The sequence below is a fragment of the Procambarus clarkii genome, chromosome 6 (assembly GCF_040958095.1).
Source record: "Procambarus clarkii isolate CNS0578487 chromosome 6, FALCON_Pclarkii_2.0, whole genome shotgun sequence".
Lineage (NCBI taxonomy): Eukaryota > Metazoa > Arthropoda > Malacostraca > Decapoda > Cambaridae > Procambarus > Procambarus clarkii.
Window position 1 is genome coordinate 20,859,325 of NC_091155.1, and position 25,790 is coordinate 20,885,114.

The window sequence follows — 25,790 nt, forward strand, 5'->3', positions numbered from 1 at the left end:
TTTTGTAATTTTTCATGTGCAGTATAGTGTTATGAGGTTTCTATGTAACTTTCCTGAGAAGGGTAAAATTTAGGGTCTTACAAAATCAGCCCCACACAAAGTATTTGAATTGAATTTAAATAATAATAGCTTGATAATAGGAGTGAAGGGAACTATATGGAAGAAAATACAGAATAAAGCCAGTGAAGACCAGGGGTGCCATAGGCATAATCAGAGAACACTGTATAAACATCAGAGGTTCAACATCCTCCCAGTGAGCATATGAAATATTGCTGGAACAAACGTCGACATCTTCAAGAGAAAACTAGATACAGTAGTTTTTTTTTAGAAGTGCCGGACCAACCGAATTGTGACGGATAAGTGGCCTGCGGGCCGCTCCAAGCAACAACCTGTTGGACCAAGCTCTCACAAGTCAAGCCTGGCCCTGGGCTGGGCTTGAGGAGTAGAACAACTCCCAAAACCCCATCCAGGTACAATCCAGGAGTTATATATAGGCAACTAAACTTAACTAGATTAGAAGGAAGGCATATCTGGGCAGAAATATTTAAACAATCAACGTCCAGCAATGTTTTGTATTATAGGAAATTTTAATTTTAGTACCAAATCTGCACAATAAATTACAACATACTGTACTGAAGTGAAGGGGATATGGTAGGATGTAAAAAATGAATTTAATGAAAAATATGCATAGATTTCACAAAATCATTCGACAAAGGTAACCACGGTGTTATTGAACACAAAATGCGCAGAAGAGGGATTTACTGGCAAAGTAGAGAGATGGATCTTTAACTTCCTAACAAACAGAACCCCGAGTGTTATTCAAAAAAGTAAAATGAATCAATGAAGTGAGATGGCTTCAGGGAGCATCCGGTGCTCATCCAAAAAGAGGAGCTTCATTACATTCAACACTGGGTTTCTCATTTAATTTATTCTCTCTGCCTACCATTGTTTGTTTCATCATGTCAAAATCATGATAGCAACCTTTCAAACTCATGCAGAGTGTATAAAACAGCTGGAGTAGAGAATATGAAGTAAGGTATTTATCAAACAATGTGTCCAAACGTGAACTGCGGAATGGCTAGTATGTAAAACATGAATGGCTACTCTATTCACCATCCCAAGGTCGTTTGTACTGCTTTGTATGCTTCCTATTGTCCAAGATAGAATCCCCCTTTGCTACATTGGGGTTCAATGATTGGAAATACAGCAATGTTTTTGTACAATGTGAAAATGGAGAACATCAAAAGTGTATGACAGCATATTTGATAAGACATAAAGAAACAAAGTGTAGATTCTTTATTACTTGAGCAACATTGCTCAGAGCATGAATATTGGCATGAAGTGTTGACATGTGTGGGTTCTGTAATTCGCTTTCTTGCCTCTAGAGGTTTGCCATTTCGTGGAGAAAATCAGATTATTGGGTCGGCAAAAAATGGCAACTATTTAGGTATACTTGAGCTGCTGAGTGAGTTTGACCCTTTCTTGGAAGAACATATCAAACTGAATGGAAATTAAAATGATGGGAAAAATGGGAACGAAAACGAGTTGTGCATCTTAGTAGATATGATGGAGCAGCAGAAGAGGTACTTCTCATTAAAACTGAAAAATTCAATGTGGAAACTTTCCTCCCTATTCTGGACACTAATCTTTGAACTGACAAAATGTGCTGAGGCTTATTCACAGATTAAAAATCTGTTTTCTTTCTTCAGTGAATTGAAAACCATTGCTTCTGATGCACTAATGAACAAGTGTAAACTTCTGGCTAATATGCATCACAAAGACCTGAATTATGATGGCCTTTTAAATGAATGTGACCATCTCAAGCACTATATGACTTGATGAAAATTGTGAAACTCTCCCTGCTCTGTACAGAAAAATAATTTTGGGCAGTTTGAAATCTGTATTCCCGGATGTTGAAATTACACTCAGTGTTCATGTACATAATGGTGACTAACTGTACAGGAGAATGTTCTTTTTCAAGACAGAAACGTATAAAAATCTGCTTCGTAGCACAATGGGGCAGCATTGTTTGAACTGGCTTCCACTCATGTGCAAGGAAAATGACATCCTGAAGACCATTGACTTCAAGCCAATAATAAAACAATTCTCAGGAAAGAAATGCCACAAATGCTTTTTAAAATAAGTGAATAGTAATTTCATCCTGTGCCATCTAATCTGTATAGCTTACTGAGTATTATTGTGTTTTCCAAGCCTTGTGTATCGTTCAAATGTTAATCATGTTGATTAGTTGCTGCTTTACAGCAAGTTTTTAATGTTTTAACACCAGTTTTGTTGAAGTGCCAATAAAATAAATATATTTTTAATATTATCAATCATCTACTTTTTATTCCTGTGAGTAGTTATCATATGGGTCCCAGCACACTGGTTTGCCCAGGGGCACACATGATGTTAAGACGGCCCTGAATGCACTCGTATGTATGTGTACAACATTTGCATTAAAAGACCCAAATTAGTAATAAATTTATCTTACCAAGTTTTACTGAAGAAGACAAATTATCCAGAACTATTTTTAGAATTATAAATATGCTTGTTCTCTTTGCAGACGTGGTAAGGGTAGTCAATTTGCAGGGAAAAATTAAAGAACGCAAAAAGCAAACTTCAGAACTTCAGTTTGATTTTACAATTGACTCAATAGGTAAGTTTCTACATTTAATAGGAACTTTTTATTTTTGCTGTTTATGCGAATGTGAAGTGTTCAACATGTAACACAAGTTTACATGAATATGAAGTACTGTACTGTATTCAGTGTGTAACTCAAGTTTAAAATTTGATAAAATCAAATCAAAGATTTTATTCATAAATGATAGTACATCTATAATTGGGAAAGTTTACATAATAATTTAATACTGTACATTAATTACATAAGAGTGACATTAACAGCATAGCATATAGACATTGTCATTCCCAGTATCAAATAATAAATCTGTAGCAGCTTATAGAGATCATTTCAATACTGGCTGGTCTTAACATTACAATTTAGGCATGAAGTGAGTAAGATTTAGCTAACAATTTGAAACATAATGTATTGTAAAGACAAAGTGATGCTTATCGTTAAGAGCAGTGAGACGTATTTTTGCTCAGTTTGTCACAAAATTAGGATGATGATGAGTATTAGAAGTAGAGTTAATTTGAACCATTTGTTTCAGTGTGCTTAACAGACAGTGTACTAGCATTTCATGAACATGGGATGCAAGGCAGAAGCTTCAAGAATGGTGAAATAACTCAAGAGATAATTGACAATTCACGGCTTTTCAGGTTACTAGGCTCTGACAGGTAGGTCTTTGTGTATAATTTATTGACTTAACTATTATGCAGTTGTTGCAACTAGTTGACTTTTCAGTAAAGATAAACTTGTATCATCTCTGGGTAGGCCCCATAAGTTCTGATTTTTCTCTCAAATTCTCTTTATTTCTAACTTGTGTAAATTACCAAAATATTGCCTTTACTTTTAATTCATGTACTGTGTGTGAAAATGTAATATTTGCCACATTGTAATGAGGGTATTGTTGTAGCCTCTGCCTGATAGTAAAAACATTTAAAAAGTAGTAGTAGTATGTGTTTCTGAGGTGGCCCCTTTTAGTGGCCCAGGGGCCAATACCATTTCACTAAGTGTGTAACAGTGTCTCGTGGCATATTGGGAGCACACACTGCAGTCCTGCTTCCTGACCAAAGGTGGATTTCATAATGCACCACTTGCTGAGAGGAAAAAAGGATTACAAAAACTCAAACTTGGAGAAATGTTTGGTTCAAACAAGTACCAAAGCTCAAAACTATGTCAAATAACTAAAATGCCACATTGCACCTTCCCTTTCGCCTTCCCACTACCATTTGAAATTGGTAGTGAACCATGGTCAAGTGGCAGCCAGCCTCAAACATGTGAGCCTGGTGTCGCCACACTGTCCAACCATGGTCAAGTGGCAGCCAGCCTCAAACATGTGAGCCTGGTGTCGCCACACTGTCCAACCATGGTCAAGTGGCAGCCAGCCTCAAACATGTGAGCCTGGTGTCGCCACACTGTCCAACCATGGTCAAGTGGCAGCCAGCCTCAAACATGTGAGCCTGGTGTCGCCACACTGTCCAACCATGGTCAAGTGGCAGCCAGCCTCAAACATGTGAGCCGGGTGTCGCCACACTGTCCAACCATGGTCAAGTGGCAGCCAGCCTCAAACATGTGAGCCTGGTGTCGCCACACTGTCCAACCATGGTCAAGTGGCAGCCAGCCTCAAACATGTGAGCCGGGTGTCGCCACACTGTCCAACCATGGTCAAGTGGCAGCCAGCCTCAAACATGTGAGCCTGGTGTCGCCACACTGTCCAACCATGGTCAAGTGGCAGCCAGCCTCAAACATGTGAGCCGGGTGTCGCCACACTGTCCAACCTAATGTCTTCTCTGGCAGTCATTTTGATCAAGGACCGGTTTCTCTGTTAGTTCACAGTCCAATGTTGGATTTCATGCTTTCTGATGCTCTTCATAAGCTTATTTGCTAGAAACATTGCATTTTTCATGGTTTTCTGGAATGGCCTAATGTAGCTCACCACAAAACATACAGGCCTCTGGAACTACATAAAACTTTAAAAGACCCGGACCATAGTCTGGTGTTTCCATAAAGGTGAGATGGGTATGAGGCTCTCTCATCAACCTCATAACCTAGTAAAACAGCCCAGAGAGCATATGCAAAGCAAAACAAACTACATATCTTTATGAAAGGAAGATGGATATCAGGAAAGTGGTAATTAACCTGATATCAACAATCTAGTGCACTGCCAGATTGCAGCTTAGGTCATGGCAAGTTTCCACCTACCAACCCAACTCATTAGTGTGCTTGGTACCAAGCCATGGACACCTATCTTTGTGAGCACCATTATTGTTATTTTCAGCTAAGTGACATCTCTCACTTAGATGAGTGACTGACTTACTCTGCCTCTTACTTTTCTTTCTTTCCCTTTCACTTTACGACTGTATTTATGCTCCCCCATCTTGCATGTCCTTAACTGATAGTATGAGGAGGGGGATGTAAATTTATACTAATGGACAAAAATAAAAATCAGTAGAATGCCTCCCCACTTCCTTTCTAACAGTACATTGTATGTTACTTTAACCCCTGGGCTGCTTTTGCAATTATAGCCTGCAACATGCCCAGGCACAGGAAATAAAAAAAAATATAAAAACTATTTTGTCTTATAAAAGTGTCCATTTGTGTTCCCTGATCATGGGGGGGGGGGGGAATCGTAGGTGGCATATTTTGGATACAATAGGGCGGGGAAGTCTGGCAAAAAAAAAAAAACAGCGTTGAATGTAATGAAGCGTCATTTTCTGGGTGAGTCCTGGAGGCTCCCGGAGCTTACTAGGCTGATATGCTAATGTCAAACTTTGGCATCAATCATGTGTATGGAGTTCTTATGGGCCTACCGAGGACCACGAGTCAGAACCTGGCCCCCTTTAGAGAGGCAAGGGGGAGCAATGGCCTATAGAAACCCCCATGTGATTGGAAACATTCTATGTCTGCCATCGACCAGGTTAGGCACCCAGAAAGGTAGGCATCCCAAAACAAACCCCTATTCTGGTGAAAATTGCAGCCAAAAGCCGAACGAGTGGATAGAACTCCCCCAAACAAAAACGAGCAAACTAGTATGATGTCACCTGTCGTCGCGCTGCTGTCTGCACAGCTCTCCTCGTGAGATGGTATTGTCCTTGGGGCACTAGTGCATAAGCTCAATAGAGCCTCTGATGGATCTTAAAAAAATGGCATTTCATTTTTTTTATTATTACAAAATTTGATTGACCATCTTTCAATATTGAGTTTATTAAGCAGTAAGTAGATTGACTTTGGAAGAAGAATGGAAATTATATTGTGTATTATTATTGCTATTATTTGTTATAATATGTCTTGGGAGTTTTAACAAATGTAGTCCCCCATTACTCATGACTGACATCAGCATTTTACCTTTGTGGTTGAACTGTTTCCTGGTGCAGGCATTTACGGGATCCATTTTATGCAGATACTCTTCCCAGGTACTTGGCATGAAGTGAACCTTTGCATTATTCCATTTTGAGTTTAACCATTTCTTTGGTTGTTATAAGCCTCTTAACATATACAAGTGCTGAAGAAATTTGTATGTTGATTTATGGCTCATTCTGAACTTGGTCTTAAATGCAGTTATATGTGCATTTTCTGGGAGGGGTCCCTCAGTGGCTTCCTGTTGCTAACCACTTGGATAGCTCCATTGACATCATATCACACCAGGTCCATGTAAGTCAAAGCCTACCAGACCACAGACCAAAACCTTTGTTCACTCATAGAGACCATAGAGCAGGGGAGGATGCTACATCTCCCAAAGTGAACGTATAAACCACAAGAAAGGTAAATTGAAACATAACAGACAACAACAAAGTAAATATGAACAACTCTGAAAAATAGTAGCGAGATCATTCACCCGCTAGATACACGTGCTCACTGCCAGGGGCAGAACCTGGAGCGCCTGGTCCAACTTGGGTAACCCACTAGTCAATTATGTGATGTAATCTTGTTTGCATGTGTCCTTTTGGGTTTTGATTTTCCGATAAGTATTGACCATTTGCTTGTTTGTTCTGAGTTTAGTGTAAAGCTTCATGTGCACGTGTTTATATACCTCACCTGTTTTTTTTTTTTAACTTTGAGTGAATGTTTCCCGTGGCTGCATGAGTTTTAGGGTTTACTTTCCTGTGGGTGTATGCTGATTTGTGTGCTTACTCTGCTTTGTGTTGCTTATGCCCTTCCCACCTGCCTTTGCCCCTGTAGCTGCATTCAGTTTCTGCTGGCAATTAGCCCCAACACCTAGTGTCCTGAATCAGTTTTCACCATCTGGAACAGGTATGGTTTGGATGTGGGCTGGCTTGCCGAGCTTATTCTTGCTTGGTGTGATTTTGATAGATATAACTTGTTTCACACTAATGATCATTGTACACTGTTTTCACATTGTTTCAAACTGAAGATATTTTCACACTTTCTGCCTCTGTGATGCCACTGTTGGGTGGACAGCTGTTTCCACCGTGCAGGCTGCAATATATGCCGTCATTGGGTATCTTGTTTTGGCTGAGCCCTTCTTCTCGGGGCATGGCTTATTAGGCAGTTGCCACTTTATGAGAAAGTTTTCCTCCGATAACATTGTGTGCAGTGCAGTGTCGTTGTGGTTACCCCAAATATTTTTAGATTTTAAGCTGAAGCAGCTGTTGATGTCATCTTGTTAATAAGAAAGCAAGATCTTGTACTTACTGGTTGGCTAGCCCTGACCATTCACTCAGTCATTCATGCAAGCATCGTCGTAGGTCACCTGACAGCCAGTCTCGCTCATTATGCCGTGAGAGCACTGGATGACAGGCTTTCTCAACACGACCATATTTGACATGGAGGGGTTATCTTGAGATGATTTCGGGGCCTTAGTGTCCCCGCGGCCCGGTCCTCGACCAGGCCTCCACCCCCAGGAAGCAGCCCGTGACAGCTGACTAACACCCAGGTACCTATTTCACTGCTAGGTAACAGGGGCATAGGATGAAAGAAACTCTGCCCATTGTTTCTCGCCGGCGCCCGGGATCGAACGTGGGACCACAGGATCACAAGTCCAGCGTGCTGTCCACTCGGCCGACCGGCTCCCTGACAGCCGGTCGCCGGGGTACTCGCAGGAGGCGTGCTGTGTTTCTACAATGTCCGCAAGTGGTATCTTATGTACACACACTTGCAGGTAAAAGACACAGACGCCCAAAATTGCACTGGTGTGCGAGGTAAGGGTTTGGGACAGGCAGTGACATCACATAGTGCAGTGAGGGCAGCTGGCTATGTGCTCTGGACTTTTGAGTGACGGCGGCGGATAATGTATTACACCATACAGGTGCCTGTGTATAAATTCACACAAAGTACATAGGTGGCAGCACTTAGTTCACTCTAAGTCACCAAGTTACTCACAGTCAATCTCGATCTCACTCACCAGATGTTACATTTTACCAGTCTGTTTTGTTCTGGTGATTCAAAGGCCTTTTGTCACTCTCGAAGGCTTTTAAACAATATGGTCACGGTTGCAATTCTGGGCGAGCGCTGTTACATCAAAAAGAATGCAGAGATTTAACTTGACTGTGAGGGATGGGTGGTGTTCTAATCTATTGGTCAATAGATAGAATTACATGTCTACCATGTACAATGTCCCACACAAGAATGCGGTTGCAAGGGATTGCCCTTGCTTCCTTGGGGTACAACCGTCAGGCCTACAAACTGACCAGTGGCATTGCAAAGCAGGGGCCGGAACCAATGATATTGATGATTACATGATGGGTAGAAGTGACGTCATGACCACGTCACGACTATGTCATGGTTCATCATTGCGACGGTTGAGGCTGACCCCAGAGGTCGTGCTCATCTCTCCCGCCTTGCTGATGTCGTCTTCTTCCCATGCCTGCACGTTACATCTGTGTATTCCCTAACTCTCGTTTGCTATGGCGTAATTGCTTAATTCCCTTTTATCTAATTACACCCTAGGTATACGGCGTCCTCCACATGATTTATTCATTCCTGGGCATGTGGGCTTTTTATGGACACCTGACAGACCAGACTTCCATCCAAGTGTAAGAGATATGGGCCTTGTGCACTGTACTCACCTAATTGTGCTTGCGGGGGTTGAGCTTCGGCTCTTTGGTCCCGCCTCTCAACTGTCAATCAACTGGTGTACAGATTCTTGAGCCTACTGGGCTCTATCATATCTACATTTGAAACTGTGTATGGAGTCAGCCTCCACCACATCACTTCCTAGTGCATTCCATTTATTAACTACTCTGACACTGAAAAAATTCTTTCTAACGTCTCTGTGGCTCATCTGGGTACTAAGTTTCCACCTGTGTCCCCTTGTTCGTGTCCCACCCGTGCTGAAGAGTTTGTCTTTGTCCACCCTGTCAATTCCCCTGAGAATTTTGTAGGTGGTTATCATGTCTTCCCTTACTCTTCTGTTTTCCAGGGATGTGAGGTTCAGCTCCTTTAGCCTTTCCTCGTAACTGTGCTAAACCATTGAAGTCAGCTGTGGGAGAATCTTGGGAGATCATTCTCTCACACCGGCCCAGCCTTGGTTTTAGGCGCTGTTTGCTTGGTGTCTGAACCCAGGAGTTTTTCTGTGGTTTCACCTCTTTCAGCAGGTATCTCGCTGGTTCAACTTACTCTTTCACTCTTCGCGTCTGGTTTTTCTGACACTGGTGTATCGCCACTTGTATGGTGATCAGGTGGCTTCTTTGATGGTGTCCCACCTGCGGTCTTCGTCTCAGCGAAAGTACAGTATGTGGTTTCTTGGCAATCCTTCCACCGTTTTCTTTCCAGTCATAAAGTTTTGTCTGTTGGTTAAGGTTATCTTGCCTTTCTCTCTCTCTCTCTTGGCTTTTCCTGGACCAGCAAATCATGCCGAATTCTGTCGCTTCTTATAGTGCGGTACGCACCTAAAACGTAAGCCACTCCAGATTGCGTTTTGGGTGGATGTCACTTCTGCTCCATTCCACAAGCGCACTCGTGCGTTTTTCACCTCCGGCCTGTTCATGAGCCGGCTGAGCCGTCTTGGTCTTTGGATCAGGTTCTTTCCTTTCCTTTCTTTCTTCTCCTTGATTTGTTGTACCATCTTCGGTTCGGGAAAAATATATATTGTGGAGTCATCTCAGTGCAGCTATCTTCAGGGAGCCACCGAGGCCCAACCAGGAAAATATTTCATTACATTGAATGCTATTTTTTTAATGCAGAGGTATGTAATTTAGAAAATGGATATATAGGACTATTATTTCAAATAATTAAAAAAATTAAAAACAAATGTGTGATTGTGATTTAATATTTTTTCTTGTACTTTATTAGTGTAACAGCAAATCCAATACTGTTAAAATTTAACAAATGCATGCTGTGCCTTGGCCCTTAACATTATCAGGTAGTGCAATATCAAATTAACTCACTTGGCTGACAGAACTCATTGTCTTTCTGCTACTTTGTCTGAAATTTTGATAATTTTATTGGAAGTGTTGTAGCGTAGAGAATTTGTTTGATTAACATTTATTTTGTTCAACTTGGTTTCTCCTTTGTTGCTTCTTCAGGCAGATCCATTAAAGTCTTGATATGCATGGTTTCTGTTAACTTTCTTCCACCATGGTTGGCTGCTTTCCAAATGTTCTAGTTACTAAGTCACTGCTTAAAGCAAGACAAAAGACTAGAGCAATTTAGAGCAGCATTCCTTGCCGCAAGTTATAATTGAAACTGCAAGGAATGAAAATTAATGTTAAGCTAACCACCTAAATTAAGTTAAACTAACTAAATTAATATTAAACTAGCAACTGATAATTGCTATGCAGAATGGCAGTCAGGTCACTGCAACAGGGTCAAGGGAAACTGAGAGGTCTCACTAATTTATGTGGCATTCACTTCTTGTGTCCACCTCAGCTGAGGTCTATTAAATTACAGTTCAGCATGTTGAATTAGATTCCTTAGTTGCTGATGCTAATGTGCATTTTCTGTTTCATTTAAGTCTTCAGATGCATCATATTTGCAATGACACTTAGTCAGTGCTGTCTTGTACTTTTTCTGGAGTATTTACCTTTGTGGCTCCCTCAGGCTATCTTGCCAAGATGGCTCCCTACTTCTGGGTCACATCAGTCACAGGCATCCTGTTTTGCCTACCGGAGACCAGAGCTTGTTATAATAGACCTGCCCTGTCACAGCGACACAGAGCATGGATTATTATCATGACCCTCACTGGAAAAGCATCCAGAAAAGTCAGTATTCATCTACGGACAACTGCAAGGTTCATAGAAAATAAAACATTGAAATGGCCAAACGACTCCACAGATGAATCATTCCGAACAAGGGGTTCACTCCAAGTACTGTAGTTTGAACCCATTAGTACTAAAAGCCACCACCCGGCCCGCAGCTGGCTCCAAATTCAGTCTTGTCACTGATGTGGTTGATAACTATAGTGTGCCAACGTTGCGGCGGGTTCCACTGCTTCTCAGCCAAGTGATGGCTATCCTTTGGACTTTTATCTTGTAGGGGCCATTTGCATGTTGTCTCATTCTTATTTTAGTATTTGCTTCTTTGTATGTGTGTGTGTACTCACCTAGTTGTACTCACCTAGTTGTGCTTGCGGGGGTTGAGCTCTGGCTCTTTGGTCCCGTGTGTGTGTTTACTAGTTGTGTTTTTACGGGGGTTGAGCTCTGCTCTTTCGGCCCGCCTCTCAACTGTCAATCAACTGTTTACTAACTATTTTTTTTTTTTTTTTTTTTTTTTTTTTTTTCTCCACGCCACACACACACACACACACCCCAGGAAGCAGCCCGTGACAGCTGACTAACTCCTAGGTACCTATTTACTGCTAGGTAACAGGGGCACTTAGGGTGAAAGAAACTTTGCCCATTTGTTTCTGCCTCGTGCGGGAATCGAACCCGCGCCACAGAATTACGAATCCTGCGCGCTATCCACCAGGCTACGAGGCCCCATGTGTGTGTGTGTGTGTGTGTTTACTAGTTGTGTTTTTGCGGGGGTTGAGCTTTTGCTCTTTCGGCCCGCCTCTCAACTGTCAATCAACTGTTTACTAACTACCTTTTTTTTTTTTTTCCCCCACACCACACACACACACACACCCCAGGAAGCAGCCCGTGACAGCTGACTAACTCCCAGGTACCTATTTTACTGCTAGGTAACAGGGGCACTTAGGGTGAAAGAAACTTTGCTCATTTGTTTCTGCCTCGTGCGGGAATCGAACCCGCGCCACAGAATTACGAGTCCTGCGCGCTATCCACCAGGCTACGAGGCCCCTCAGGTGTGTGTGTGTGTGTGTTTACTAGTTGTGTTTTTGTGGGGTTTGAACTTTGCTCTTTCGGCCCGCCTCTCAACTGTCAATCAACTGTTTACTAACTACCTTTTTTTTTTTTTTTTTTTTTCCACACCACACACACACACACACACACACCCCAGGAAGCAGCCCGTGACAGCTGACTAACTCCCAGGTACCTATTTACTGCTAGGTAACAGGGGCACTTAGGGTGAAAGAAACTTTGCCCATTTGTTTCTGCCTCGTGCGGGAATCGAACCCGCGCCACAGAATTACGAGTCCTGCGCGTTATCCACCAGGCTACGAGGCCCCCATGTGTGTGTGTGTGTGTGTGTGTGTGTGTGTGTGTGTGTGTGTGTGTGTGTGTGTGTTTACTTCCTGTCAGTCAGGCTCTTCAAGCTACATGTGCTCAAAGTTTTCTTTCCTGGGTGCTCATATACAGTATCATTGCCCCTGCATACTCAGAGATCCTTCTCTGGTGTGTTCGAAAATTTGTATGAGAGGCCTGACCACTTAGATTGGGAACCTCTCTTTGAGCGTTACCTGAGTCATTGATGCCTCTTTGTAGCCATTATGTTGCGGGCATATTTCTTGGTTGTGTGGAGTAATTACCCAAGTGTAGTTACAGGAAAAGAGCTACACTTGTGGTGTTCCGTCTTCCCCAGCACTCTCATATAACACTGAAACTATTGACAATTTTGGCCATCACTTTCTCACCTAACTTTTTCCAATCATCTACCACTCTGTTTGGAAAAGTTAATTCCTATATTTCTTAGACAGTTTTGTTTAGTTTATACCTATGACCTCTTGTTCTTGAAGTTTCAGGTTTCGGGAATTCTTCCCTATTAATTTTATCGATTCTTGTTACTATTTTGTGCATACAGTAGTGATCATATTGCCTTTTTTTCTTCCATCTTCTAGTTTTGGCATATTTAATGCGTCTAGCCTTTTCTAGAGGCAACAGGCATTCAAGATTAAGCTAGACCTCTTATGGGTCCTCGTAGCTCTTGTCCTTCAGTTCTGGTAGCCATTTAGTTGAATGTTTTTGCACCTTTTCCAGTTGGCTAATGTGTTTCTTTTCTTAAGATATGGGTACCATAAAACCACTGCATATTCCAGCTCTGGTCTAGCAAATGTCGTGAACAATTTCTTAAGTATATCATCATCTATGAATTTAAAAGTATGTACTAGATACATGCTTTTAAATACAAGCTAGGTACAGCATGTACTAAAATAGTGTAGTAGGGTACATGTATGCTTGTTTATACAGCATGCCATAGACACCCTTCACAGCGGAGTGATAGGCTACGTTCAGTGTCGTTTTTCAGCAAGGATCCGTAGTGGTGTCCTGTAAGCTAGTCACCTTGAGGCAATGGTAATTCCTCTACAAGCTTGTTGCATGGCTAATTATGTACCCAACCCCCTTGAATCCAAGGATGTGTCCTTGGCCATTTGCCTAAATGCCTCCACCATGTTGCCTATTGAGTCAATAACACTTTTGACCTGGAGTTCTGCTACATCTGTGCAAATTAGGTCTCCAATTTGTCTGAGCCTGTTTCTCATTTTAAAGCTTAACAGGCAGCTACTGCTTTACAGGCAAGGTTTCTATGATGACCAAACCATACACCAAGGTTTCCATATTTGGGGTTCATGGCATGGTGCTCAGTTGGATGCCCAGAGGTGACCCCTGTGGTGTTTAGGGACCTGTGATTGGAGGAGTTGGTGAACTCCAACCAGACTAAGTCCACACTTCTTTCTTCCCTTGCTGGTGTGCCCTGCTTCTGGTTCCCCACCTTCCTCTAGTTCTGGTTGGGTCCATGGGTGAGAATGGGTTGTATGGCATCTAGGGGTGAGAAAGCAGTTGTAGGGGGGCCCACAGGTGAGAATGTGGTTGTAGGGGGATCCACAGGTGAAAATGAGGTTGAAGTGGATCCACAAGTGGAAACATGGTTGTAACGGGCGTTCAAAAGTGGGAATGTGATTGTGGGGGTCCATAGATGAGAATGTGGTTGTACATGGACCACAATCAAAGACATTACTATCTCAGATATTACATATTCAGACCACAGGCTCATTGGAGTGCAAACTAACATTAATAACGTTAGTAGGTCCAAGAAAACCAACAATCGAGAAAGGTTATTCAATCATTTCAATTTCAACAATAAGAGGATCGACTGGGGGGAAAATAAATATGGATCTTGCAAACATTCAATGGGAGACTGTCTTAAGCGACAAAACTCCCACACAGAAAATAGCTCAACTGACAGCTGAAGCATTCAAGATCTGCTTGAAGCATATGCCTGTGAGAAGGGTCAGAAAGAGGACTACTTTAGAAAGAGAACACAGATGACTGCACAGGAGAAGGAAAAAATCACAGAAATGCTTAAACAGACACGACTATCATAAGAAAGGAAAACACAGTACAGTACATCTAAACAGGGAGATCAAAGAAATAGAGCAGACGTTGAAGCAATCATACGAGTCTGAGGTAATGGAATTGGAACAGAAAGCTCTACAAGAAATAAAGAAAAATACAAAATATTTTTTCCACATGCAAAATGAAAAACCTCCAAGTATTAGATCTTTAATTACAACTGCAGGTACATACACAGAGGAAAACAATTAAATCCGGGCATTTTCCGCAGCTCCGCCTCTTTAAGGAGGTCGAACGAGTGACATACTTGCAGCTTCAGCCTTTTCTTCTGCTCTCCGCATCTGGAATTTATAACCCGTATTTATCCTCATTTGTTTGATGATCAGGTGGGTGGTTTAAGGGCGTTCCACCTGCGTTATCGTATCAGTGACAGTACAAGGTCTCTTGGCAGTCTTTTTGCATTTTTCTATCCCTTCCTCAATCCTCATCAGTTTCCGAGTGGGTTGTTTTGTTCTTTCTTGGCCGTTTCTAGATTGGTATCTCATGCCGAATACTGTCACGTCTTTAGCCGTGTTTCGTAAGCTTTCTCATGCATTGTTTCACCTCGCCTCCGGCCTGATCATGTGCCACTTGAGCCTGCCTGGTCTCTGGTCCAGGTTCTCTCTTTTTTTTTTTCTCTTCAGCTCATTTTAAGTAGGGGGCCCCTTCAGTCTATGTTTATTTTTTAAGAGGCCATGTTTTGCTTTCCCTGACCTCCTGTTATCAGGTAGGTGATCTTCATGCTCTTCTCCGGCACCTAGGGTTTTGTTCCTTGGCCCTGGTAGGCATTTTGTTTTGTTGCAGCCGGCTCCTTTTCCGCTGAAGAATAAGTCAGCGGGCTTCCAAAAGGGTATTTTGGTTATGGATGGTTGGTTTGGCCGGGTGTGCATTGTGCGCTTTGGCTAGTGACAGCTTTACGGTGCTATCCTCATTCCACTGGTTCTGATTCAGTGGACTCATTGTGGGTTGATCCAATTTTCTTTGTTCCTTGTTTCAAGGGCTCATCTTTGTCAGGTAGTCCAATGTCATTAAGTCTAGCCAATCTGCAGTCTACCCCTAATGCTCATGATGTTCGGAAGTATGCCACTCTGACGGGAGTGTTTGCTACTACTGTATGTCTTGGGCCAATATGGGGGCGTGCGGGTTTTGGAGGTTCAAACAGGGTCTTAGCTGCCAAGTATCTTGTGAACGATTCTGGGCCTCAGCAGCCTTCTATAGCTTCGGGTCATGTTTCATGGCCGACGGTCTTGTCCTCGAATTGATATTTGCTGTGCTACCTCCTCCCTAGTAAGTTCCCTTTCTTGTCATTCTCTGTGGATAGTTAGCTTTAGGGAGCCAACAGGACTTTCCCCTCTTCCCCAGAAAACCAGCATTGAACATAATGAAACACCAATTTCTGTGTGAGCCCTGGAGACTACCAGACTTTTTCCAGGGTGTCGGTGTTTTTCATCATCATCATCACAGAATTGAAGTTGGAGCAGCCCTGCTAACCCAGACTACCTCCCACCTCCCTCTCTCCAAACAAGGGGAAAAGGTGGTTTGTTTTCATTGGGGGAATTCTTTTGGCAGTTTTGGGGCTGCAGTCTCATTTTAACCATGCAGTATTTTGTTTGTTCTATCTTTCTGGGTGCCTTTCCTGTTGTGGTAATTATGATTAACTCTAAATGTAAAGTGTTTGTTGGCAATTGCTCCCTGCACCTCTCTGAAAGGGCCAGGTTCTGGCTCGTGGTCCATGGCAGACCAATAGAACTCGATGACTGATGGCACCTAGTAGTGTGACACCGAATCAGTTTGATAGCTTCAAGCAGTGAGCCTCCAGGGCTCACCCAGAAATTGGCATTTCATTACATTTAATGCTGCCTTTTTTCTTTCTGCCATGCTATCTATTGAGTCAATGACACAGACAGTCCTGAGTCCTGCAGCACTTGTTCCCAGCATATGACTTTTCTAACCCTGCCTCTGAAGAGGAAGCTTATCGGGCAGCTGGTGCTTTTCAGTTTCATTTTGTAAAGCATTCAGCATTTGTGGCTTTGTGCCCATTTAAATTCTCTGGAGTTAGTCCATTTGATGTTCGGGGACCAGGAATTGGAGGCATTGTTAAATTCCACCTTGGTTCCATTCGTGCCTCCTCTTCCTACCTCTTCAGGTGTGATGCACCTGGCTTCTGCCTGCTCCTACTTCTGTCACTGTAAAGTCTGAGAGTTTGGGAATCTGGGCAAGGTGTGGCTGAGCCTTCTCCGGGTTATGGGGGATAGCTTCTTCCTACTGGCGGGGAGACAGTTGAGCCATCTGATCCGTTGGTGTTTAAGAGCCTTCTTTCCAACTGCCTTCTTACTCCAATCTTTCTACTTTGGAGTCTGTCTTTCTTTCCTAGCCATTGGGCGAGAACCTCAGTTCTATCCTGGCGCCTTTTTGACAGGGTGACGGGGTTAGGGTGGAAGGGCCAGTCAGATAAGGATCCTTTTGACCCCTCATGGTCCTTCGTTCCTTCTGATGAAAGTCAGTTGCTTCTGGGGGAAGGAGAGGGGGGAGGGGGGAGTTCATTTTCGTACTCTCCCATTGCTTCTTTGTACTTTTGTTTATTCTGGAAGGAGCCCCCTGGTGGCTCCCTGAAACTATCATCCTGATATTGCTTCATACTAAAAATTTGCATCAGTCACTGGTCCCTGGTAGGCCTATAAAACTCCTCTCCTGATGCAACCAAATAGATGGTTCCATAGCAGCATATAGTAGCTTCAGGAAGTCACTGGGGCTCACCCAGAAACTGGCATTTCATTATATTCATCGCTGGTTTTTTAATACTTACTATTACTGTAATGGCAAAAAGAGTAGTAAAAAATTTGAAAAAATATGATTTGGAGTGTGTTTATGACCCGTAGCTGGTTTTTAGTTTTCCCCCCATGTTGAAAATTGTGGTACCTTTTCTGTATTTTGAATGTTTCAATTTAATCTTTTTTTGTATTTTAAAGCTCTAATTTTATATCGTTACAATCTAGCACATTTTGGAAATGAAGCTCTCTATTAATGTGCACTATGCTGTGCATGGTCATTAGAAACATGTTGGGTTGTTTTAATATACAGGTTTTGAAGCTCATTTTCTAGGTGTCTCTCATAAGAGCAAATGTGGTGTCCTCTAACATTGCCTAATGGGCCTGGCTTTATATGCTAACTTAAATATATTTTGCTAATTGCTATGCTGCTTTGCTAACAAACCCTCCCATTGGCTGGCCTCCTATGGAACATCACCGTCACACCTCAGCGTTGTCATAGTGTCAAGCAGAAACACGGAAGTGCGGGATAGCGAACAAGGCGTCAACCTCTATGTACTTGCAGGACATGAGAATAGTTACTGAAACTCCCAAGATCTGATTCTAAGGCTTCTGAGCATCTATCTGTAAGCCCCTTGTGCGGAGTTTAATATTGGATAGTCATGTGTCGGTATATTTTAATTATAACTTTTTCACTGTTGTTAGCATGTTTTATTCATGTCTTTAAGTTTTGGCATGGAGTTCAGTTGACTGAATGAATACAAGAAGTTATTATGAGAATTTAAGGATTTTAATATGATCCGATAAAAGAATATCTATTGTTTTTCAGGCTTATTGAATAATGAGGGAGTTTTTAGGAATTAAGCTAATGGATGTAGTTTAAAAAACTTTGTTTATGATAAACGAATGAGCTTATTTACAAATATGACTGAGGGGTGGTAGATCCTGAGGCTGAACCTGCATGATGAGCTCTTAACATGTGTTCGTGCATGTCTTGTTATTCTCACACCTGCAGTCTCCCTTTTTACCATTATAATTATGAACCAGTGAATATGCTTGTAATTATTTTTCTATTTTTAAATTGTCAATGCACATTAGTAAATGTAATTTAATAAAGTATTTGATTTACTTATTATGAGGATGTTAGCAGAAAGACAATTCATGAAATTTATAATGCTAACAAAGTATGATGCCATATACAGTGATCTGAATATCAGTTATTTGGTGTTATCAATTACAGTAATTGCTCTGAATTATGTAAGTTAATTGTAATTACAGTATTTGATATTATCAACATTAAAAAATATTAAGTATAAATTAGCTTGATATAATGTGATTAATGTACACAGTGATGTTGTTCATTACAGAATTATCACCTTGGAAAGCCGGCCGTCATCAATGCTAGAGTGTGACAGTGGAACTATGGCAGAGGCCAATCAGGGAGTGAACCTCTATATTCTGGCAGGTCACGAGTCTAGTATGTACTAGACCACACATACTTTATTACGTAGTGGTAAACATAAGACCTATGTTGAGAAAACACTGCAATGAGTTTTGAAGTGACCTAACGTGATTCCGATCACAAAGATACTACATTAAGTGCTAATGTATCGAGTACTGTACTTCTCTCTGATTACGGAAAGCTGAAAAAGTTTATTTTTTTATTTTATTTTAATCCACATTACTGTTTTCTTGGTAAATATATGCAAATGATGGTTTATAAAATTATATGGGCACATTATCATGTGTGGCTGAGACTCGAGTGCTGTGTTTGCCTTAGTTATTCCTCAAAGAGGTGGATCCAGAGAAACTTTACTGCATGCTAATAAGTATGATATTGACATTTTTATTGGGGGTTATAAATTACCAAAGAGATGATTTATACAATAATATAGCACCAAATATGACAGCATGACCAGGATTATGGGAAAATATCAGATTAACAATACTGTATGATACTATTCTCAATCATGACAATTGTATGTGACTTCCAAGTGGGAACAAGCAAAAGTTATACCTTGTGCTTTGCAGATTTGAAACTGGCTCAACAGCAGTACAAACAAATTTTGCATATCATAGTTTTGAATTGCCATAGTGGCACAGTGTGTGTACTGTACTGTTGAAACCAATTTACATATGGCCATCTCCACTTGAAGCCCTTTGATATACTTGGTGTTGAATCTGTATAGGTAATGTACAGGTTTGTGTAAATGACATTAACTTCTAAAATGACATGCAAAGGCAGTAGTGGTGTAGTCTAATTACCGTATATCTGCATTACAAAGTCCATGAAATAACAGGTAATTATTTGTAAAGATTGCTAAGCTGCATAATTCTTGCAGACCTGCTACAGTGATCCCTGTTAAGTATGTCACAACTGTAACCCATTTAACCAAATGCTAAACTAATTTTTTAAGGACTAAATTCAAGTCTTCTTGTTGGCTCAGGACAGTTTTGTATGGCAGTGTATAAAGATCATTTTTATGATAGGTGTATAACAGTAGGAGATTATTGTCTGAGGTGCATGGTAAATATAATTAAGCCTGTATATCTTTGTTTTGCAAGCTTCCTCCCCTCCAAAAATATTAATGAAAGCTAAGAAAAATACTGTACAATATGTAACCATCAGTGGATTGTAAAGAAGTTTGAATGTTCAGTATTGAGTCAGCCACGTGCTGTACCAACGCCTGTTATCTGATTAGGGTTTGTTCGGATAAAAAAGTTAGGATAACTAATGGGGGGCAGGCAGTCTGAATAAAAATGCTCAATAAAGATGGAACAAGTTTGCCCAGTAACCGCACACAGTGCCACTTGAGCAGTATTCATACACTAATGGATGGCTCAGAAGCTTTCAACTCTGTCATGGCATTAGGTACATTAGAGTACATGGTGAAAGGCAGTCTGCTGAGGTTATCTCATCACCACCTCCACTTCAGTCAATCCAACACTATTATCATCCACCGCCACCTTTTCTATCTAAATACCTTCAAGATTATAAATGATGGAACATTGCTAACAAGCGTATCAGAACATATATTGGCGAGTACAAACAAAACACTTGAATTTCAGCAACAAAATTTTCATTTTTTTCCCCTAGCTTTTCAGGACAACTAACCACTTTTTCAAACACAACATGTTACCTATTCAGTGACAAGTCCCGAAAGGTTCGGATAGTACGTGGCTGACTGTATATTCGCAAACTAAAATTCCCTCTGTTTATTGTAAGATTTATCAAGGTTTTGTTATTTTTTGATAAATGCACCAATTACTGTATAGTACTCCATTACCGTTATAAGCTTAATGCTGTGACCTCACTACTAAATTGTAATATATAAATTGGTAATATATATATATATACACATACATTCACAGTATGTATGCTGTACCTAATAACCAGAACACACTACTTGGCCCACTATGCAAGGCCCGATTTGCATAATAAGCCGGGTTTTTCTGAGGTTATATATTTTTCTGAAAAAAAAAAACTTATGAAATGATAAAGCATTTAGTTACATTATATATTATTTAATTTTTTTTCTAATTTGAGTTCAAACTATCGTAGAAGTATGACCAAACCTAACCTGTCTTAACCTAACCTAAACTAACATAACTAAGTCAATAATTCATATTCTTAATATAATATAATATTATTTCAAGTAAACAATTTGGAAGCAATTTTTTGAATATGGCAAAAATCACTCTTCTATTAGGCAAATTGGCCCTTGCAAACTAGGCCGAGTAGTGCGTTCTGGCTATTAAGTAAGACATGCATGCATGCATACATGCATACATACATACATACATACATACATACATACATACATACATACATACATACATACATACACACATACACACACACACATACATCAGGAAGATCCTGTGTATCGAATTTACTCAGTTTCTATGATCGGGCCACAGAGATATTACAGGAAAGAGATGGCTGGGTTGACTGCATCTATCTGGACCTAAAAAAGGCTTTCGACAGAGTTCCACATAAGAGGTTGTTCTGGAAACTGGAAAATATTGGAGGGGTGACAGGTAAGCTTCTATCATGGATGAAAAATTTTCTGACTGATAGAAAAATGAGGGCAGTAATCAGAGGCAATGTATCGGAATGGAGAAATGTCACAAGTGGAGTACCACAGGGTTCAGTTCTTGCACCAGTGATGTTTATTGTGTACATAATTGATCTACCAGTTGGTATACAGAATTATATGAACATGTTTGCTGATGATGCTAAGATAATAGGAAGGATAAGAAATTTAGATGATTGTCATGCCCTTCAAGAAGACCTGGACAAAATAAGTATATGGAGCACCACTTGGCAAATGGAATTTAATGTTAATAAATGTCATGTTATGGAATGTGGAATAGGAGAACATAGACCCCACACAACCTATATATTATGTGAGAAATCTTTAAAGAATTCTGATAAAGAAAGAGATCTAGGAGTGGTTCTAGATAGAAAACTATCACCTGAGGACCACATTAAGAATATTGTGCAAGGAGCCTATGCAATGCTTTCTAACTTCAGAATTGCATTTAAATACATGGATGGCGATATACTAAAGAAATTGTTCATGACTTTTGTTAGGCCAAAGCTAGAATATGCAGCTGTTGTGTGGTGCCCATATCTTAAGAAGCACATCAACAAACTGGAAAAGGTGCAAAGACATGCTACTAAGTGGCTCCCAGAACTGAAGGGCAAGAGCTACGAGGAGAGGTTAGAAGCATTAAATATGCCAAAACTAGAAGACAGAAGAAAAAGAGGTGATATGATCACTACGTACAAAATAGTAACAGGAATTGATAAAATCGACAGGGAAGACTTCCTGAGACCTGGAACTTCAAGAACAAGAGGCCATAGATTTAAACTAGCTAAACACAGTTGCCGAAGAAATATAAGAAAATTCACCTTCGCAAATAGAGTGGTAGACGGTTGGAACAAGTTAAGTGAGAAGGTGGTGGAGGCCAAGACCGTCAGTAGTTTCAAAGCGTTATATGACAAAGAGTGCTGGGAAGACGGGACACCACGAGCGTAGCTCTCATCCTGTAACTACACTTAGGTAATTACACTTAGGTAATTACACACACATACACACACACACACACACACACACACACACACACACACACACACACACACACACACACACACATACATATATAATATAATATAATATGTATATGAACAATCCATAAAATGTTCTTTCAGATAGCCCAAAGCCAGATTATAACATTTCTCAGCTGTACCACGTACTGTATTGTTATCCAGAGTCGGGTAGTGTTTGTTTATCGATGGTAAATGTGAACTATCCATCAGCATGAATTTGCTGTGGGATCACAAGATACCCGTACCTCGGTTATTTAAGATCTCATTAACCAGACATTTATCTTGGATTGGACATTGTATAAACTTTAAATATTTTGTCTTGGATATCATTAATCATAAATTTGGAGTTAGATAGGAAATAATAATTTGATGTCCTGAAGTTTTTTATTTGATAGGTAACGTGTAAAAGTGGTATCACTGTACATGATAGTATGGAAGAGAGTTACATTTGGATACCATTGCCATATTTATAGTGCGCTTGTAAAATTCTACAAAGAGAGACAGTGGAGCAAGTGCCAAGCTCGATAAACTACAGTATTCATTAAAGAGTAAGTATTTTTATTGGCTTTTACCAAAATTAATTTTTATTTATGTAAAATACACTTGTATAATATTTTCATTATTCTAACTATACCCTAGAAGCATTTTAATGTAAGAGAGATCAATTTCATATTGATTTAAAATACAGCACTGGTAATTAAAATTCCATAGACATTCTGCTTAGTTACTTGTATGTTAAAGTTTATAATCACTGACAGTTCTTAATAAGGACTTGGGTACAAACCTGAAATGACTTAAGATTTTACTTACAGTTTTTGATTAATAAGTCACAGTCTGATGTGAGATGTGATGGATGTTTCACAGCACAAATTATGACTTTTTCATGTAGTATTGACTGTGTTGCAAGCTTTGACCACTAAAATTATAGACTGTCTTGTGTCACAAGAAAACCAGGAAGAAGTCTGTTTGTATGAGATGTGACATGTAATGCAGTGGATTGTTATCAACAGCTTGTAAAGAAAATGTAGGCATATTACTGTTGGGATGTTTGAACCAAAAATTAGTGTGCTATCATTGGAAAAACAGGCAGATTGTTATTATCTAAAATCAGTAATGCACAAAATATTTAGAAAAAAGTGTTTTGCAATTGGTTTTCTATTCCACATCATCATAAGGTTTGTGTTCATTCATATAGGGTCGGGATGTTATGTCATATGAACAATTAATAGTATGTATACACTTGTTTAGTATTATAAAAACAAGCAAAAAAAAGGCACCACTTTTGGCTGTTCAACAACCTGAGAATATTTTAAACATACTGTATGTTATTGGGAAACACCATCTTCTGGTTTATTGTTTTATTATTTATTCCTATAGAAAATTGCACTGAAATGCTTCCTGGCTTGGTGTGTTTGATAATTATACTAAAATACCTCTTATTATTTCTAAAGACTTCATATAAATATGTGTATGCTGAAAAAGTCTTAATTGCTGAAAATACATTCACTGTGCTACTTGCAAAATGGATTTCAGAGTTTTCAGTAAGAAATATTTCCTTCAAAATTGGCAGTAATTGGCATGGGTGGTAACTTGAGAAATATTGTGTAGAAACTTAAGGGTTTGAACCGAGGTCCTTCATGCCTCGGCCTTCAAATAATGCTCAAAAGCCATCTGCCAACTTGACTTGAAACTGTCTTCATATTTCTAGAGAGATATTACTACAGTATTAGCATCTCTGTGGGGAGCCCCGTTGGGCTCCCTGAAGCTTACTGATCTTACTGATCAAGTGCCATACTACTTGAGTGTCATCATGTTCTTTGTATGCCTACACGGGACCATGAGCCAGGATCTGGCTCCCTCAAAGGCAAAGGAAACAATGGCCCCATGAACACTTTACATTTAAAGTAAAGTAAAGGCCGGCACTAGTCAGTTTTTACTGATGTGATGCCAAGTGGTCGCTGTCACTCTGGCTCCATGCTCCTGTTTTCTTCGGTGTTTTTGCTCTTGCAGTGGTGTTATAAATGGAGGTGTGCGTGTAGCCAGGAGTACTGGAGCTACATGCGTCTAGGGTCACTTTCACTAGGTGCTCTGTAAGTACTACCCTTGTGTGGTTAGGGTTATCTTCCATGACGCGTTCGGGATTCACACCCCATTGGAGGACTTCCTCGCTTGTGGTAGTCTTTGCCCTTGAGGTGCATTGTGGGCTTTGGGCTCTCCATCTTGCCCCTGGTATGGGTGTGTTTATTGGCTGGTGGGATGCACTGCAGCTAGTGCAGCCTTATTGTCAGCTATCACATGGCGGGCCAGAGTTTGTCTCCAACTGCTTGTTTGCTGTGGTCTAGTTTCTTTATTTTCTCATTGCATTTTCACATTTATCGGTGTGTTCTTATGCCTGTTTTGGCAGAGGAGTTCTGCTTTTCACCTCATTAGGCAGGGTGTGGTAGTGGTCCTCCTCTGTTGCCCCCGAGGCTTTCCTGTGGCTGCTTGCTGTCGGTTTACCGGCTTAGCTGGCTCGAGTGCCTGTCTTCTGTAGGGTTCATTCACTCTATAGGCCCTGGAAAAACCCAGCGCGCTCAGTAATAAGTACCATGGATACCTCTTCCAAGTCCACTTTCTCCTTGTGTGAATTTGAAGGTTGCTCGTTGCCCTTGCTTCAGGGTGAGGATCATCCGTATTGCCATGCTGCCTGTTGGGTCAGTGACACCTGTGACCCGGAGACTTGTAGACTTGTTCCCCGCTTGTACTCAAATCCACCCATCCCTCTTTTGATATTATACGGGATTAGGCAGTGGCAGTGTGGCATAGGCATTTCTCAGTGTTGCAACGTGCCAGTTTGGAAGCCCCAGAGCTGCCCCACTTGAGTTTTAGGGACTTGGATTTGGAGGCATTGGTTACTTCGACCTTGGTTCAGTCCTCATTCCACCCCCCACCCCCTACTGGCGGCTCTCGAACATCAGGGGGTTTCAGAGTCAGGGCGGGGTTTAGCTTGGGCCAAGGCACAGGATGGCCAACCGGGGGCTTCCTTTTCCAATGCAGGCATGGAGGTAGTTAAGCCTGTCCTTCCCACCGAGGCTTCTGGGTCTTCCCAGCCTACTTCCTTCTTTGAGGCCTTTTTCCTGGACTCTGCCATTTTCTCTCAGGCAGTGGGCATGGAAGAGGGCTCTTTTTCCCTGGGCCTTTGTCGACGGTTCCCTAGGCTCTAGGGAAGTCCGAGTAGAGCTCTTGGGTCCCATTTGATCCGTTTTGGACTCTTGTGCCCAGTGTGCAGGGGGGCTTCTGTTACAGGGTAAGGGGTTTTCTTACCCCCCCCCCCTTTCCTGTGTGAGTTTGTGTTGGGTGGGGCTACTTCCAGGGTTCATTTCCAGGTGCCTTTGGGTACCCTGGGTTCCACTTTCCAGAGGTTTTCTTCTTGGATTTCCCCGAGGAAGTCTGGGAGGCTCTTGTGGGACCCAGTCTACGAGGTGTAGACTGGGTCCAGCCTCTTTTCAGTTCTGTTCTTATTCCTCTTTTTAGGTGCTTTACTAGGTTCCAGAGTCTTACTGGCTTGGTGGACTGTCCTTTGTTTTCGTTTGGGACATGGTGTTGCTTTTGCGCTCGGGTGGAGGGGAGGTTTCCACTGTGTTGCAGGTATTCTTTGGTGGCTCTCTTGAGTTCCTCCA

The 25,790-nt window shown here is 41.2% G+C and overlaps 1 protein-coding gene across 8 annotated transcripts in view; it reads left to right on the forward strand.

Moving 5' to 3' along the window:
• The window catches only part of hppy (MAP4K3-like protein hppy), a 100,960-nt gene extending 77,476 nt beyond the window's left edge, over positions 1-23,484 (forward strand). For 6 of the 8 annotated variants that reach the window (XM_069306214.1, XM_069306220.1, XM_069306235.1 and 3 more), the window contains 4 exons: positions 2,564-2,656; positions 3,168-3,294; positions 5,995-6,033; positions 18,383-23,484. In XM_069306214.1, coding sequence (XP_069162315.1) covers positions 2,564-2,656; positions 3,168-3,294; positions 5,995-6,033; positions 18,383-18,503 — 380 coding nt within the window. In that variant the 3' untranslated portion in view covers positions 18,504-23,484. Of the gene's footprint in view, positions 1-2,563; positions 2,657-3,167; positions 3,295-5,994; positions 6,034-17,506; positions 17,642-18,382 lie in introns of all 8 variants that reach the window. The other 2 variants (XM_045735897.2, XM_045735895.2) reach the window with 2 other exon arrangements.
• The last annotated feature ends 2,306 nt before the right edge of the window (positions 23,485-25,790 follow it).